Raw genomic sequence first — 15,401 nt, forward strand, 5'->3', positions numbered from 1 at the left:
CGCTTCCTTAATGCTGCCTATCCTCCCGGACACCCTACTAATCTCAGCTCCCCTTGCCGCTCCCCTGCAGAGCGCAGGCAACCCCAGGTCTTTGCTTTCCACAGCTAGACCGTACTCCGTACATGCCCAAGGTATGTAGGTAGGTACCTAAGGTATGCAATGTGGACGGACGGGTCTGGTATCCTCAGCCGTAACCAGCTCATCTGCCCGTCTGCCTGCCCGTCTGCCTGCCCGTCTGCCTGCCTGCCTGCCAGCCTGCCGTGCCGTCCTGTCTCTGTCCCGCGGGAGCCACGGCAAGCCACGGTCGCGGTAAGCGCCCAGGCGGGTGCACAACCAATAATCAAGTTGGCGCTGCTGCATTGCACTGGGCCAGACCAGACTCTGTTTGATGACTTTTGCCTCGTCAACTCAACCCGTCTGGTGCAAAACGTCTATATCAACCAACCAACCCACCCCCCCAAGACGTCCTCCCGTCGCCCAGGCGGGAAAACATCACTGATCCGATCCCCCCCCACGTTGCCTGCCGTCATGCTCAAAACCTGGCTCGCCGTCCTCTCCGCCGCTCTGGCCCTCGCCCTCCCCTCCGACTCCTGCAGCGCCGGGGGTCATCAACCCCCAAATCTCCCCCAGAGCGATGGTGGTAAGTCTGGAATAACCCTCCCCCCCCTTCCTTCATCCTATTCCCCTTCCTTCCACAACGACGACAACGACAACGACAACGACAAAAAATAAAAGAACAGGCTGCAGCTAATTTTTCAACTCCTTTTTGCTCTTTCTAGCCGCCAGCCTGCCTCAACCGCCCCCCTCCTCCAAGCTGCTCTACATAGCCCTCGGTTTCGGGATCCAAAATTACACCTGCCGTACCGCCGGCGCCACACCTACCTCCACCGGCGCGCTCGCCATGCTTTACGACATCACCAAGCTCTATCCCGGGCATGGCAAGCACTCCCTCTCCCAGACGGCCTGGGACGCACTCACCTCGCGCGCCCTGCGCACCCACGACGTGCCTCTCAACTTCAACTCCTCCGCCGCCGGACGAGGCGACCCCCGCATCAGGCGAGCCTCGCAAACCGACCCCTTCCCCCCCGACTCCCCTCTCCACCTGTCCGGCCTGAAGCCGCTGCACTTCCTGGGCCACCACCTATTCACCCCGGCCGGCGTGCCCGACTTTGTCCTGAAGCGCGGCGCCGTCAACCTCCTGGCCAAGAAGCTCGCCGCCGTGGATGCGCCCCGGTCCGCCGACAAGGGGCCCGACGGCACCGGCGCCGTGCCGTGGCTTCAGCTCGGCGCCAAGGACGGCAGCGTCGGCCATGTCAAGTACGTCTATCGGGTCCTGACTGCCGGAGGAGCCAGCCACGGTTGTTCTGGACAAGGCGACGATGGCACCAGCTACACCGCCATGTACTGGTTTTTCGGTTGACTTTTGCGCAATCACCCAGGTTTTTTCCCCCTTCTTTTTCCCCCCCACGCACGTAATGACTTTTCTTTTGGGTTTTCTCCCTCTTGGGCTTTCTTCAGCATGGTGTTTTTTTCCCTTATTCTTTTTCATTTTTTTTTTTTCAGAGGCACTTCGCACCTCGTTGCTGATGAGCGGCAACCAACCTGTATATGATAGTCCATGCTGGCATGTTTGGGCGGCTCGCTGAATATTCCCGACACCAATGGTACGTTTTGGAAGGCACTTGTACGGCGCATGAAAGGGCATGCTGGACGTGCGACAGCGTCTATTCATTCATAACCGGAGAAGAGGAAAGAAACGTGGCTGATGGGGTGAGTTCCGCCAACGACGCGGACATGTCGTCTTGGTGTCTCGAATTTACAAGTCTGAAGACGAAGATGGCTGAATCGGATCGGAACATGGCCGGGCGGACCAACTTTGCCCCATCCACAATCCGTACACAGATTCCCAAAGAGGTCAACACGTCATGCCATGACTGATAATTTTGGTCAACTCGCGACACAAAGGTCGGGGGGGGGGGGGGGGGGGGGGGGGCAAAGGTCCACAAGTTCTTTTACTCAAAGTAACCCAAGACTTATTTGGTGAAGCAAAGAAGAAGAAAAAGAAAACGTCCCGCTACTAGTCTAGTTGCGTCTCGCTGATTCGTAAAGCCCGCTGCCGGAATGCAGGTTCCACCCAGATTGCATCTTTCTGTCGTGATGCGGCGTGGTGATGCGGCGCGGTGATGCGACGTTGCCCACCCCATCCCCGTGTTTCCCAGCCTCGGCCGTTTTCGTTTGAAAATGTTTCTCCTTCTCTTTTTCTTCTCCCTCGTACCGCGTTTCCCTCGGCAAGCTCATCTCCTGGAAACGTCCAGACCAGCCTGCAGGTCCTGCTCGAGACCATTGCCCTGGGCGACATACTCCTGCGGCCGCGGGTCTTCGGCCGTCCATTGCCCGCCGGCCTGGGGCATGGGGACCTGCGCGGGGGCACCTTGCTGGCCTTGACCGGACAGGGCGCCCGAGCCGGGGACGGTCCGGACCATCTGCCGGAAGCGCATCACCTCGTCGAGAATGACCCGCCGCATCTCACCCACGTCGTCAATCACCTCAAAGTCAAAGTTGAACGTGGTCGGGCAGTCGGGCTCGTCCGACGCGTCGTGCCAGATGTGCAGGTACGGGTGCTCGAGAGCTTGCTCCACGCTGATGCGCGACGAGGGATCAAACGCAAGCATCTTGTCCAAGAGGTCCAGGGCGTCCGGGTTGGCCTGGGGAAAGAGGCTGGGGAAGGACTTCTTGGGCATGAAGGGCAGGTTGCGCACGTATTCCTGGGCGCGCGGCGAACCGATCCGCGACAGGGTCTCTTCGTTGGGGGTGCCGAGAATGTGCAGGATCTGGTTCAGCTGGTCGACGTAGTCTCGACCCTTGAAGAAGGGCCGCCCGCCGAGAAGCTCTGCCAGAATACATCCGACAGACCACACATCAACTACCGGCGGTTAGTTACCCAGAAGGCTTGCCGCGGCAAAGGTGTCGCTTCCGACTCACTGGCTTTGGTGTAGCTTTGAAAGCTGAGCATGATTTCTGGGGCTCGGTACCATCTCGTGGCCACGTATTCCGTCATGTACCCAGCATTCTCCTCGGGATCAACGGAGAAGCCGCGGGCGAGACCAAAGTCGCAAATCTTCAGCTCGCAGTCTGCGTTGACTAGCAAGTTGCCCGGCTTCAGATCACGGTGCAGTACATTGGCTGAGTGAATGTACTTGAGGCCGCAAAGAATCTGGTAAATAAACGACTGGAAATGAGCATCGGTCAAAGGCTGGCCAGACCTGATGATGGCGGCCAAGTCGCATTCCATCAATTCTGCAACCCCACGCAGGTCGAATGTCAGTACAACAAGCTCAACCGCGATTCGGTTCCGCTGCCGGAAGGAAGGAGGGGGGGGGGGGGGGGATTGGCTTGGGCTTCTTCCCCTACGAACCTTCGTAAAGATACGTCTCGTTAAAGGCGTCTGGTCTAGGGATGTCCATATCATACAGGCAAGTGATCTGGGGGGTTTCGATTGAGCGTCAAAAATTCATCCTCTCGCCGGAGCTTCAACGCAGGCAGGGCAAGCAAGGCAAGGGAGGCAAGGGAGGCTAGGAGGCTAGGAGGCTAGGAGGCTCGCGAGATGATTTCCTCTGGTCGGGAGAGGCAAAGCTTACATTGCGGTGGCCCCGGAAATGCTGCAGCAGCTTGATCTCACGCAAGGCGCGCTTGGCGAGAATCTTTTTGCTGAATACATTGGTGACTTTCTTGATGGCAACGCCTTCGTTCGTCTGACCATTTACCGCGGCACTGGGCAGTACGAAGGACGGACGGTCAGCCCAAAGAAAAAAAAGTCGGCCACAGCGGCAGCAGCTCGAGGCAATGGCCCGAGGGAGGGGGGAAGGTAGGTAGATGTTCACCAGCCTGGCGAAGCAAGCTGGGCCAAAGTCGGACGGAAGATGGTGAGCCTACCAGACAATACCATATGCACCCTGTCCCAGCTCCTTTGTGACAGTATAGCGTTCATCGACGACAAAGTCTTGGTTGAAGACCTTGAAGACTTTTCGTCCTTGGAGGTGGGCCATGATGTCGTGTCTTTGCACAGAGCCTCGCGCCGTCGGATCGATCGTCGAGTCGAAGCGGGGTGAAGACCCAAGGAGGGGGGAGGGGGGAGCGGGGAGGGGGGAGTGAGGGGGGAGAGTGAGGGGGGAAGAGTGAGGGGAGGAGGAGGAGGAGGAGGGGGGTCTCTGGTCCGTCCACAGCAGGGGACCGTAGAGTGTGTCTGCGCGTTGGATCTTTTGACGATTCGTGTCCGGACACAGAAGCGAATCCTTGGGTAGTCGACGGGAAGTTACGGGCTGGGCGATGGGCGATGGGCGATGGGCGATGGGCGATGGGCGATGGGCGATGGGCGATAAGCGATGGGCGATGGGCGATGGGCGGTGGGCGGTGGGCGATGGGCGATGGGATGATGCAGGAAGGAAATAACGGAGGGCTGCTTAGCTTGTGGCGGCGGCAAGCTTGGAAGGGGGACCAGCCTTTCCGGACTCGGTCAATTGTACGATGATTTGAGGTGATTGTGCCAAGTGGGTGTGGTCTGGTGGGTGGTGACTCTGAGGTTTGCTGGGTGGGATTGATGGAACTGCTGCGCGCGCGGCGATTGGTGGAGCTGCAGGGGAGGCTCAGGGGAGGCTCAGGGGAGGCTCAGGGGAGACTGGTGGAGGGCCTCGGCCCTGTCGATGCCTTCCAGCACATTGACATCAGCCATTGATTCCAACGGGTCGTCAATTGACGCTTTCTGCAGTGGCCCAGTGGCCCAGTGGCCCGTTGCAGTTCTTGCAGAGTACCGAGTGCCTTCCTTGCAGTGTCCATGCCGAGCTGGGCGAAGAGCCCACCAGAACGAAGCAGCAAAAGCACCATCACCATCACCATCACCATCACCATCACCAATACGCCTGCTCCTACAATTGCCCGTCTACCGCTTTTCTCATTCGCAACCACACGACGCGTACGTCGGAATGGCCACGCATTCCTTCACAGCCAGGCAATTCCATTCAAGTTCCTTGGGCATGATGGTAGCAATCACCAGGTCCCCCGGCCTGGCCGTCTCACCCGGCCCGATTCGCCGCCGCCGCCGCCGCCGCCGTTATTCTCCCGTAATCTCTTGCAGAAAGTTCCTCGAGAACCTGCTGCACTGCTCAAACGCCCTCTCGAACCCGTCTCGGCCGCCATAGTACGGATCATCCACCACCTCGGCCGTCCCGGTGCCGCTGTACTCGCCAAACAGCATCACCTTGGCCTTTGTGTCCGGGTTGCCCCGGTGCAGACGCTGCAGGTCCGACAGGTTGGAACGGTCCATGGCGAAGATGTAGTCAAACGTCTCAAACTCGCTCGTCTTGAACTAGAAGATGCCCACGCGGCCCCCATTAGCCCTGTCGCGCGTCTCCGCCAGCAGCGAGCTCCGGGAGCAAGGAAGGCCCTACCCGTCGGGCGGAGTGGGCGTAACCTGTGATGCCGTTATCCTCCAAGGCGGAAAGCGTTCGGGAATCCGGTTCCTCGCCCGTGTGATACGCAGCTATATGCGTGTGTGTGGCAGAGTGTCATGCGTCAGCTTCCTCTGCGTTTACTCGTCTTGCGCTCCTTGTCGCGCGGCCGTCGTCGATTGCGGCAAAACAGGGAAGGAGCAGAACAGGGGAAATAAAAAAAAAAAAAAAAAAAAAAAAAAAACCACCCAAAACCTAGACCAAAGTGTGTGCCTACCGGTTCCGCAGGAGTCAATCTTGCCAATTCTGCCTTTATACTGCGGCTGTTTGGCCAGGTTTTGGAAGACACCTTCAGCCATCGTGGACCGGCATATGTTGCCTAGGCAGACAAACAAGACGGAGACTGGCTCAGGCATTTCGTGGCGGATGTGGTCTAGAGACGGCCGAGTGATGTCTGGGGATGATATCGAGGGCGATAGACAGATGTAGGCGGAGGCGTAAACGCAGGCGTAGACGCAGGCATAGATGGATGGGAGTCATGGGAGTCGTTGGACTCGTGGGATTCATGGCCTGGACGTTGACGTTGGCGGGTTGCGATGCCCCGCCGCAGAAGCACCACCCCGCCCCAGCCCCAGTCAGTCGGCGTAATGTCCCCAAGATGACCAGACCAGACCAGACATCAACAAGTCGATCAACAGCGTACAGCAGCAGCAGCAGCTCCATGGCACTGGCATCAAATGTATCAATTGTAACCCGCGAAACCCGTCCATTGTTGTCTGGTTTGTACTGCCCTTTCCCTTATCCCCATTCCCGTGTTTTCGCCACAGAGTGCCTCGCCTCTACACGGCCAAAGAGCATGTCCGCCCACGCCGAATTCTTTTACACCCCGACATCCCCTAACCCTGCGAACCTCGATAACTGCCTGCCACCCGTTCACACCGAGGCCCATTGAAGCAACAGAAGATGATGTGAATAGACTCGAAAGAAAGAAAGAAAAAAAGAAAGAAAAAAAAGAAAGGGGAAAAAAAGTACACAGTGCGCCTTGCTAGAGAGATGACATGTTATACAAGGAGTTATACGATATCCATAATCATCAACGTTTGTCGTTGAGGGCCGAGGGCAGCACCGCATACACAAATGATGCGAAATTTTCTGCCAATCAGGGGCTCAGCGCTTGTCGCTGTCGTTCTCGCCGCAGAGTTTCCAGCACCCCAATCACACCATTGTTGCGGATTCGCTCCAGCACGAGCCGCATGCCGTCACGGCTCTTGCCGAGCTGGTCGAGTGTCTTGGTGGAAGCGAGGCTTTCGATGCTGCGCTGAATGCCTTTGGTGCCCCAGCCACCGATGATGCCCGAAATGATGCCGCCTTCTTGATGAGCTTGGCCTAGTCTGCCGCGAATCTTTTCGCCCAGTCTCGATCGAAAAATGACCGACGTCGTCACGTCGGTGTGGCTCGACATGTTTTCGGCCGGCAGCTTGAAGCTTTGCTGCTCTACGACAGAGATGACGCCGGTGAAATTAAGGTTGCGACTCTCCGTATGCATCCAGCCTTCCTTCATGTCGACGACGCTTGTCTCGAGGATGTAGGATGCCTTTTCGCCACCAGATCCGCCCGTCATGCTGCCAGGGAGCAACTTGTAAACGGCGCCAGGCAAGCGGCTCTTTTTGAGATGGATGCGGGTCGTGTGCAGCCGCTGTGTCTCGGGGTCGACATGGCTCGAGATGGTGTCGGTGCTCAACACGTGAGCGGCGAATGGGTTGAGCTGCGGCGAGGAGTAGCGGAGGAAGTAGGCGAGAGTGACGGTAGGCAGAGGATGAGCGTACTGGTGGGTGGTGGAGTGCGTGAGAACCATGGTCACTGGCTGATTCGCCCAGGGTCCGAGAGTAACGGGGAGAAAGCGGAATGACGGGGCAAACGGCGGTGTTTCTTTGCTATCGCGACCGACGTCTGCTGGTCAATCTGTGCGGGCTCTTGAGCTCACTGGGAGGTTTTGGAGCTGGTCATATTTCGGTGCCTCGGCTGCGGCACGTTCCAGGGAAAAGCAAAACTGAAAATGACGGGCAAAGGGGAAGAAAAAAAAAACGTGCCCATTCAATCGTACTGTACTTGCTGCACTCGCTGCCGGGAGCAAGAAGGCGACGATGCCAATGGCTGGACCGATGATGGTAGAAGGGAGAAGGGGGGGGGGGAAGGGGATGGATTTAAGAAGAAAAATAGGCCCAGAGGGTCGACCTTGGCGAGAGCTGCTGGGATGCATCTTTTTGGAAAGTCGAACGATGGGGCAACGCAACAAGGCCATGCCTGGGCGGTGATTGGCTGCTAAAGCGGGGAAGGGCGCGGGTTTGGAGCAACGGGCGGTGCGAAACACGTGACGTCTGCTGATGTGGTGCCATTGAAAAAATCCCCCCTCACCAACAATGCTTTCTGTCGTATATTTTATTGCAGCAGGTATCCAGGGTAGTGTAGCGGGCATCAATCACGGCGGGCACATTCCATCAGAGCAGCTAGCCATCGCGTTGGCCAGTCTGCGGCGTTGGAAGCATCCGTCAGTGGAACCCGCTCGCTTGGGTGACGCAGTGATGATGCGTCAGTGATCAGATCCATCGCCACACCACCCGCGCGCGCACTCGACATGTTGTGTGTGGGTAGTCAGAGATCAGCGGCAATCGTTGCAGCCTCATTTCATCTTGCCACGTGATATGTCCATACGCGGTAGTAGTTGGCTTTCTTGGAAGTTCTCTCCAATTACATAAGGTTCCTCCCTAAGTAGAAGAAATGTACGGAGTATGCGGAGTCTTCCGTTTCGGGTTTAGCCCTTGTGTCCCTGGACTTGGGCGGGGCGGCGCAAAGTCGTCGACTCATCCGTTCGCGCACTGATTTCTGATTGATGAATTGAAGGCGCGCAATCGCGTCCATCCAACTCTCGCCCTGCCCGCGAACACGAACCCCGTCTCCAGGCCGGCCAGAGGAGCCCGCCCAACCAACAACACACACAGCCATGGAGTCCTTCGTCGTCAAGACGCCGTGCTCGAGCGCCAACATCGGCCCCGGCTTCGACGTCATCGGCCTCGCCCTCTCCATCTACCTCGAGCTGCACGTCACCATTGACCGGTCCAAGTCGTGCTCCAGCCAGCCGCTCAACTGCAGAATCTCGTACGAGGGCCAGGGCGAGGGCACCGACGACATCAGCCTCGACCCGCAGAGCAACCTCATCACCCGAGTGGCGCTGTACGTGCTGCGATGCCACGACCAGCGCGCGTTCCCCGTCGAGACTCACGTCCACATCAAAAACCCCATCCCGCTGGGCAGAGGGCTGGGCAGCTCGGGGGCTGCCGTGGTTGCCGGCGTCATGCTGGGCAGGGAAGTGGGTGGTTTGAAGGGCCTCGACCTGGACCGCTTGTTTGACTACTGCCTCATGATTGGTATGGCGCCAGACCTCTCTCTCTCTCTCTCTCTCTCTCTCTCTCTCTCTGTCTCTGTCTCTGTCTGTTCTTGTCAAAAGGGCGTCGTCGTCCACTCCGTGGGCGAAAGGGAGCTAATGACTTTTCTTTTTCTTCTTCTTCTTCTTCTTCTTCTTCTTCTTCTCTTCCCTTCCTTTTCAGAGAGACATCCGGACAATGTCGGAGCCGCGCTGTTTGGCGGTTTTGTCGGAACGTACCTCATGCCGTTGAATCCCGAGGACGCGGCCAGGATAGAGGTGCCGCTCTCGGAAGTCCTCCCAGCACCCGCCGGCGGCGTCGACACCGGGGAAAAGCCGCCGTCTCCGCCAGTCGGCATCGGCCACCACATCAAGTTCCCCTGGGCCAGGGAGATCAAGGCCGTTGCCATTATCCCCGACTTCATCGTGCCTACGGCTTCGGCTCGAGCAGTTCTTCCCGCCAAGTATCCCCGCCCGGACGTGGTACGTACCAACCACCCTCAAGGCTTGGGACCTTGAACAATCGTTTCCGCGGCAGACCCTGCAGACTAACAAACGCAATTTCTTCTTCCTCTTCCTCTACTTCTTCTTCTTTCCCCCCCATTTCCCCCCCCTCGCTCAGACCTTTAATCTTCAGCGTATTGCCTTGCTCCCCGTGGCGCTTGGCCAGTCTCCCCCCGATCCTGAGCTCATCCACCTCGCCATGCAGGACAAGATCCATCAACCGTATCGTCAGACGCTCATTCCCGGGCTGACAGAGGTAGTCGAGTCCATGTCCCCCAAGACGCAGCCTGGCTTCCTGGGGGTATGCTTGTCCGGCGCTGGCCCCACGATCCTGGCGCTTGCGACCAGCAACTTTGAAGAGATTGCCAGCAAAATCATTGCCACGTTGCGGCAGCACAATGTCAAGAGAGACTTGGCCTGTCAATGGCTGGTTTTAGAGCCCGCCGAGGGCACTAGCGTTGTTCGATAGAGTAGACACTGTATGGCGGCATGCGGTAGGATATATCTTTGCGGGGACAAGCAGTTGCGATTGCAAAGGCTTCGCGCCCCAGGTAGTTGCCCTGGGTAAAACTTGGTGCTAGCCAGCACGTCACGTACGCAGTTGAGCCGGAGGTCAAGTCCCAGCAACTGGCAATTGATATGCGTTGTCTATTTTCCTTTCTTTTCTTTTCTCTTTTTTTTTTTGTGTGTGTTTTTGGGCCGACCAACGTTCCCTCCTCCAAGCGGTGGAAACCATGCAGATACAGTATCCAATCCATCGCCCTCTGCTACCCCGAGCACCGAGCCGCCGTCATCGGCGCCCCACCCCGCGCCCACCCGGCGTCCTGTCTCGCTCCTTCCTCAGCCAGCCCACCTGCCACGAACGAGTCCGTCCCCACCCACCCTCCACCCACCTCTCCCTTCAAGGTACATATATCCATCTCCATCCGATACTTGACCTGCTCTGCCCTCCTTCCATCATTGCCCCGTGTGCATTGAGCTGTTTCCTTGAAGAAATTGAAATTCCTGCTGCCGGACGCCGCTCGCGAGCTAGGGAGAAACGAAAAAAAAATGCCGTCGCCGCCGTCGCCACCCCCGCCTGGGATCTACGTCCCCGTTCCCACCTTCTTCGCCTCCAAGCAAGCTGCCAACTACGACCCCGCCGTTCCGCCAGTCGATGTCGACACCCAAGCCGCCCACGCTGTCTACCTCGCCAAATCCGGCATAAGGGGTCTCGTTCTTTTCGGCAGCACAGGAGAATCCGTCCATGTCCATCCCCGAGATCGCAGAGCGCTCCTGCAGGCTGTCCGCCATGCTCTTGCCCGGGACGGCTTCCCAGACTACCCCATCGTTGCTGGCACGGCAACTCACAGCATAGAGGAAACGGTCGAGCAGCTCGTCGATGCCAAAGAGGCAGGGTCGCAGTGGGGGATGGTGCTCGTTCCGGGATACAATGCCGCTGTCACTCCTCAGGACGGCATTGTAAGGTGGTTTACCGCCGTTGCCGATCGAAGCCCCATTCCGATTTTGGTGTAAGTTGGCGCAACCAGAAAAGAAGAGAAGAACAGAGAAGCACAACGCTTGCGCGTGCAAGCCAAACTGACAAGGATACTGGGGGGACGGGGTTGGCGGGGGACAGCTATCATTTCCCCGGCGTGTCCAACATGGTCAGAGTCGCGCCTCGCGCGTTCGCCCAACTTGCCGCCCATCCCAACATTGTCGGATGCAAGCTCTCGCACGGAGACGTGTCGCAGCTGGCTCAGGTCGCGCTGAATCCCGCCATCGACTCGAGCCATTTCCACGTGTTTACTGGTCTTGGCCAGCAGCTGGTTCCGGTTGTTTCGGTAGGGTGCGTGGGCGCAATCGATGCCTCCGCCGGGTGCTTTCCCAAGACGCTGGTGAGGCTGCTGGATCTGGCATGCAAGAGGCAGCCGACCGAGGCCGAGTTCCGGGAAAGGCGGGAGCTGCAGTACAAGGTCAGTGCCATGGAGGAGATTGTGGTCAAGCACGGCATCGTCGGCGTCAAGGAGGTTATTGGTCGGCTGAGGGGGTTTGGCGATGCGGACGGCTCGCGACTGCCTCTGATGGGGACTGTGGACGAGTGGGAGCAGTGGGAGCCCGTGTTGCAGGCAGTGGACGAGGTTGAAAAGTCGCTGTGAGGTTCCGGCCAAGGAAATGACGGGAATAGCAGGGATGGCTTGAGGCGGGCGTGACAGCAGAATGAATGGGTCGGGTCGTTTTGAGTTGGCCACGTCTTTTTGCTCGGGATGCCCACCTTGCGTAGTAGTGCCCAAGGTAGGCGTGTTAATGCGGATCAACTTACGGACGTCCCAACGGAGGAGCGCATGGCACACGGAACTCGGCACCGCCGAGCCGGACCCCAACAAAGTGTCCGGGCTGGCGGGTCTGGCCGGGAAGCCACAAGGCACCCCGAGGCAAAGCCGCGCTTGCGATTGGCCCTCGTGCCGTCGGTCCGTGCCCGTCAGTCATTTGCTGATTGGGCAGCCTTGCCACGTCCCTCCTTGGCCGCAAGTAAGCCCGGGCTTATCCTCCTTTGCCCACCCCCCCCTTTCCTTCGGCCACCCTCCCCCCCCACCAACAACCCCTTGGCTCTCCAAGCCCCAACTCAGCAACGCGTCTTGCCTCCTCCTTTGCTGCGTCTCAGCATTCTGATTCTGATCCCGATTCTGATTCCGCATCGGCAACCCCCTTCCTTCTTCTTCTTCCCATGCCTCCTCCTCCTTGAGCCATCACGCGTTGGAAACAGCAGCCCCTCACACCCCGCCATGGCCTCGGCGTCCAGCAAAGTCGGCGGCCTGGCCGTCGCAGTGCGCGTCATTGTGCCCGTCGCCCTCGGATCCGCCGGGTACGCCGCCTACCGGGTGAACTGGCCGACCGCGATCCATTCCTTCCTGACGGGGCCGGGACGCACGTCGCGGATCCTGCTCCTGCTGTTTGCGGTGCTAAACTGGAAGAATCTGCCCTTTGCTTGGACGGTGCGTCCCCGAGTCTCCAACCCGCCGTGGGTTTTATTTCCCCCGCAGAAAAACGACGACGCAATGCACACACACACACACACACACACATGTATATATATATATATATGTTTGTGTGTGTGTCAGTGTGTGTGTGTGTCAGTATGTACGTGTGCCGAGACTGACTTGCCCGCAGTACCGCGTCTTCTACGCCATCGTCTACCACAACCTGCTGCGCAAGTCGCCCGACCTGACGCCCCGGGCGCTCTTCAAGCCCATGATTTCCGAGACGCGCGCGCCGCTCCTCGAGCTCGACTACAACCTGCACAAGTCCAACTCGACCTACTTCACCGACCTGGACGTGGCGCGCACGCACCTCGTGTCGTACCTGGCGCGCCGGGCCATGCGCAACCTCGCGCACAACCACCGCACGGGGCTGGTGCTCGACCCGCGCACCGGCCGCCCCGCCCGCGGCCCCCTGGGCATCATGCTCGGCTCCGTGGCCTGCAGCTTCCGGCGCGAGATCCGCGCCTACCGGGGCTACGAGCTGTGGACCCGGGTGCTCGCCTGGGACCGCAAGTGGCTGTACGTGGTGACGCACTTCCTGCCGCGGGGGACGGCCAAGCCCACCGAGTGGCTGGACCCGCGGTTCGCGGCGGTGCGCACGCGCAGCGGCAGCGACGCCTCGGGCGGCTGGGAGGCCAAGATGCACGCGGCGGCGGTGAGCAAGTACGTCTTCAAGCTGGGGCGCTTCACCGTCCACCCGGCCATCGTGCTGGCCGACGCGGGGCTGCTGCCCGACCGCCCGGGCGGGTGGCGCGGCGGCGACCACCACGTCGGCGACGAGGGCGCCGACCTGGGCGACGTCGACTTGGCGGCCGACGGGGACTGGGACTGGCGGAGGGTCGAGGCGCACCGGAGACGGGGCATGGAGATGGCGGCCCATCTCGAGGCCTTGGACGGCACGACCGGGTGGTTTGACGGAGGCACCTATGGCGCCCTGGCCAAGATGGGGCCCTGCTGACGAGGCCCTGCTGACGAGGGCTCGGACTGTTGGATTCCCCGTCTTTTTATTTTATTTTTTTCCTTTTGTGTTCTTGCCTGTTTGATTCTCTTGTTTCGTTCTTGTTGTAGAATTTCCCCCCCTCCCCCCGTCTTCATAAAGAATGCTAGAATATACAGCCCCCTCAAGGTCACGTCACGAAAGCATCGTCACGAAAGCACCATCACGCCAGCCAGGCCACCCAAAGCCAGCACGGCCCATCCCATCGCGCCCCGAACCGCACCCGACTTGGCCTCCACCGAGCTGGCCGCCCCCTCGACCCCATGCGTCGCCGCCGCCGCCATCGTCGCGCTGTTCTCCATCGACCGGCAGAGCTGCACCACCACCTGCGCCGTGGCTGCAAGCAAGCAAACAAAAAAAAAAAAAAAAACCAAGTCAGCCAGTCGCGCAGATCTTCCGTCAAGGCTGCGCCCCAAGCTTACCTGTGATGTTCTCGAAGCTGCACCCTGCCTTGACCAAGCACGGGGACACTGTCGCGATGATGGGCCCGATGATGTTGCACTGGCACTCAAAGTCGGCGACGGTGCAGTTGTGCTCGAGGGCGCCTTGGACGACGCAGTTGAGCGAGCACGCGGGGAGCTTCGACAGCAGCTGCTCCACGGACTGTGCTGCTGCTGCTGCGGCGGCGGCGGCGGCGGCGGCCAGCAGCAGCGGCGGCAGAAGCTTGGGCTGGGCTTTCATTGCCCGGTGTTTTTTTTCGCGGATTTGGTTGCAAACGCCTCGGTGGCGACGTCGATGGTAAAAAACCTCTCCCCCCCCCGTTTCAGCCCCCGTCGCGGCAAGGTCTGATGGCGGAACCCGTGGCCTGGATCTTCAGCGGTCGCTCAGTCGCGCGGTTTTGCGTGGGCGAGGCAAGGCAACGACGAGAGGAAAAGAATATATCGAGGCTGGTTACTCCCCAACGTAGAGGTTATGTGTGAGCTGGCCATCCTTCTTGCGGCGGTGCGACGGTAACGTGGCAAAAGTACGCCCCCCCCCCCCCCCCCCCCCCCCCTTTCCCCCCCCTTTTTCCCCCCGAGAGACGCCGAGGCCGCGGCCGCTCACCCGCCAGAGCAAGCTGTACATGGTGAGGCAGCTCGTCGCATTGACTCCCTTTGGCCTGCGGCCTTGTTCGGTCCATGCGTCCGTTCCCGTCTCGGTCGAACCCGTCTGCGTCGCATCCCTGGCGAAGGGAGGATGAGGGGCGCGGGCCGTCGCTTGGCACCTTGACTATTCTTTAGCCAGGGACTGACTGTGTACTTGTAGGGGTGCGTTTTCGGTTGCAGTGGCTTGCAGCCGCCGGTGGGCAGACAGCTAGCTGTGGGGCGAAAAGTCTGGTCCCATCGGTCCCGGCTCTTTCGACTTCTCGACTCGGGGCAGCAGAGGTGTCGATGCTGAATGGCGAGCCTGCGCGAAAAATCGGGCTTGCGCTGTTGACGTCAGGAAGCAACAGTTCTTTTGGCAGCTGGAGTCGAGGTTAGCGAATGCAGCCGAGATGCCGAAATGCGGTCCGGGGGGTGGTGGGGCATGTATTAGTAAGCTAGCCCCCACCCAACCACCCTTCCCCCCCCCCAACAACAGGTCAGGGCAACCCAGCGCGGGTCGGTAGATCATGCGCCGCTTCCCCGGGAAACTCCGGCCCGTATCGATAGTTTGGTTTCCGACCGTGTCCGAGGTTTCCGACAAGGGTCCGAGTGTTACATGGTGCCCAGGGCCCAGTGCCCAGGGCCCAACTGCACACTGCCTGCCTGGCACCAAGTTGCGCCTCCAAAACAGTCAGTGAACACCACTGGCCAGGGCAGCTTGCTGATTGACTGCCGAGAGCTGATGGCAAGCTACAAGCTAAGCTACGAGGCGGAAGCTACAACCTCCAAGCCGTCTGGTGTGCGGTGATTTCCGGCAAGGGTGCGCTAGTTGCAGAGGCGGCCGGGCCAGTCAAAAGATTCAAGTCTGCTCGGTCAATGATTCATCAGCACTGCACAGGCGAGCTATGTAGCGTGGCGTGGCGGCGTCGTGTCGTCGTGTCGTCGTGTCTA

The 15,401-nt window shown here is 59.5% G+C and overlaps 8 protein-coding genes across 8 annotated transcripts; 4 read left to right on the forward strand and 4 right to left on the reverse strand.

Annotated features, from left to right (window-relative positions):
- Positions 1-528: 528 nt before the first annotated feature.
- On the forward strand, positions 529-1,420 carry UV8b_00380 (uncharacterized protein; the record flags this gene model as incomplete). Its single annotated transcript, XM_043137878.1, has 2 exons — positions 529-640; positions 780-1,420. The coding sequence occupies 2 exons, from the start codon at positions 529-531 to the stop codon at positions 1,418-1,420; spliced, it is 753 nt and encodes a 250-aa protein (XP_042993812.1).
- An 874-nt stretch (positions 1,421-2,294) lies between these two features.
- UV8b_00381 (uncharacterized protein) lies at positions 2,295-4,046 on the reverse strand (the record flags this gene model as incomplete). Its single annotated transcript, XM_043137879.1, has 5 exons — positions 2,295-2,923; positions 2,983-3,297; positions 3,416-3,482; positions 3,639-3,771; positions 3,934-4,046. 5 exons carry the CDS (start codon positions 4,044-4,046, stop codon positions 2,295-2,297), a joined length of 1,257 nt encoding a protein of 418 aa, XP_042993813.1.
- Positions 4,047-5,107: 1,061 nt separating this feature from the next.
- UV8b_00382 (uncharacterized protein) lies at positions 5,108-5,860 on the reverse strand (the record flags this gene model as incomplete). The annotated part of the gene is made up of 3 exons (XM_043137880.1): positions 5,108-5,362; positions 5,445-5,536; positions 5,722-5,860. The coding sequence occupies 3 exons, from the start codon at positions 5,858-5,860 to the stop codon at positions 5,108-5,110; spliced, it is 486 nt and encodes a 161-aa protein (XP_042993814.1).
- A 743-nt stretch (positions 5,861-6,603) lies between these two features.
- On the reverse strand, positions 6,604-7,299 carry UV8b_00383 (uncharacterized protein; the record flags this gene model as incomplete). Its single annotated transcript, XM_043137881.1, has 1 exon — positions 6,604-7,299. One exon carries the CDS (start codon positions 7,297-7,299, stop codon positions 6,604-6,606), a length of 696 nt encoding a protein of 231 aa, XP_042993815.1.
- Positions 7,300-8,445: 1,146 nt separating this feature from the next.
- On the forward strand, positions 8,446-9,838 carry UV8b_00384 (uncharacterized protein; the record flags this gene model as incomplete). The annotated part of the gene is made up of 3 exons (XM_043137882.1): positions 8,446-8,869; positions 9,050-9,348; positions 9,488-9,838. 3 exons carry the CDS (start codon positions 8,446-8,448, stop codon positions 9,836-9,838), a joined length of 1,074 nt encoding a protein of 357 aa, XP_042993816.1.
- Positions 9,839-10,419: 581 nt separating this feature from the next.
- Positions 10,420-11,507, forward strand: UV8b_00385 (uncharacterized protein; the record flags this gene model as incomplete). Its single annotated transcript, XM_043137883.1, has 2 exons — positions 10,420-10,880; positions 10,988-11,507. The coding sequence occupies 2 exons, from the start codon at positions 10,420-10,422 to the stop codon at positions 11,505-11,507; spliced, it is 981 nt and encodes a 326-aa protein (XP_042993817.1).
- Positions 11,508-12,134: 627 nt separating this feature from the next.
- UV8b_00386 (uncharacterized protein) lies at positions 12,135-13,347 on the forward strand (the record flags this gene model as incomplete). The annotated part of the gene is made up of 2 exons (XM_043137884.1): positions 12,135-12,344; positions 12,520-13,347. 2 exons carry the CDS (start codon positions 12,135-12,137, stop codon positions 13,345-13,347), a joined length of 1,038 nt encoding a protein of 345 aa, XP_042993818.1.
- Positions 13,348-13,535: 188 nt separating this feature from the next.
- UV8b_00387 (uncharacterized protein) lies at positions 13,536-14,067 on the reverse strand (the record flags this gene model as incomplete). Its single annotated transcript, XM_043137885.1, has 2 exons — positions 13,536-13,723; positions 13,809-14,067. 2 exons carry the CDS (start codon positions 14,065-14,067, stop codon positions 13,536-13,538), a joined length of 447 nt encoding a protein of 148 aa, XP_042993819.1.
- Between the last annotated feature and the right edge of the window lie 1,334 nt (positions 14,068-15,401).

The sequence above is a fragment of the Ustilaginoidea virens genome, chromosome 1 (genome assembly GCF_000687475.1).
Source record: "Ustilaginoidea virens chromosome 1, complete sequence".
NCBI lineage: Eukaryota > Fungi > Ascomycota > Sordariomycetes > Hypocreales > Clavicipitaceae > Ustilaginoidea > Ustilaginoidea virens.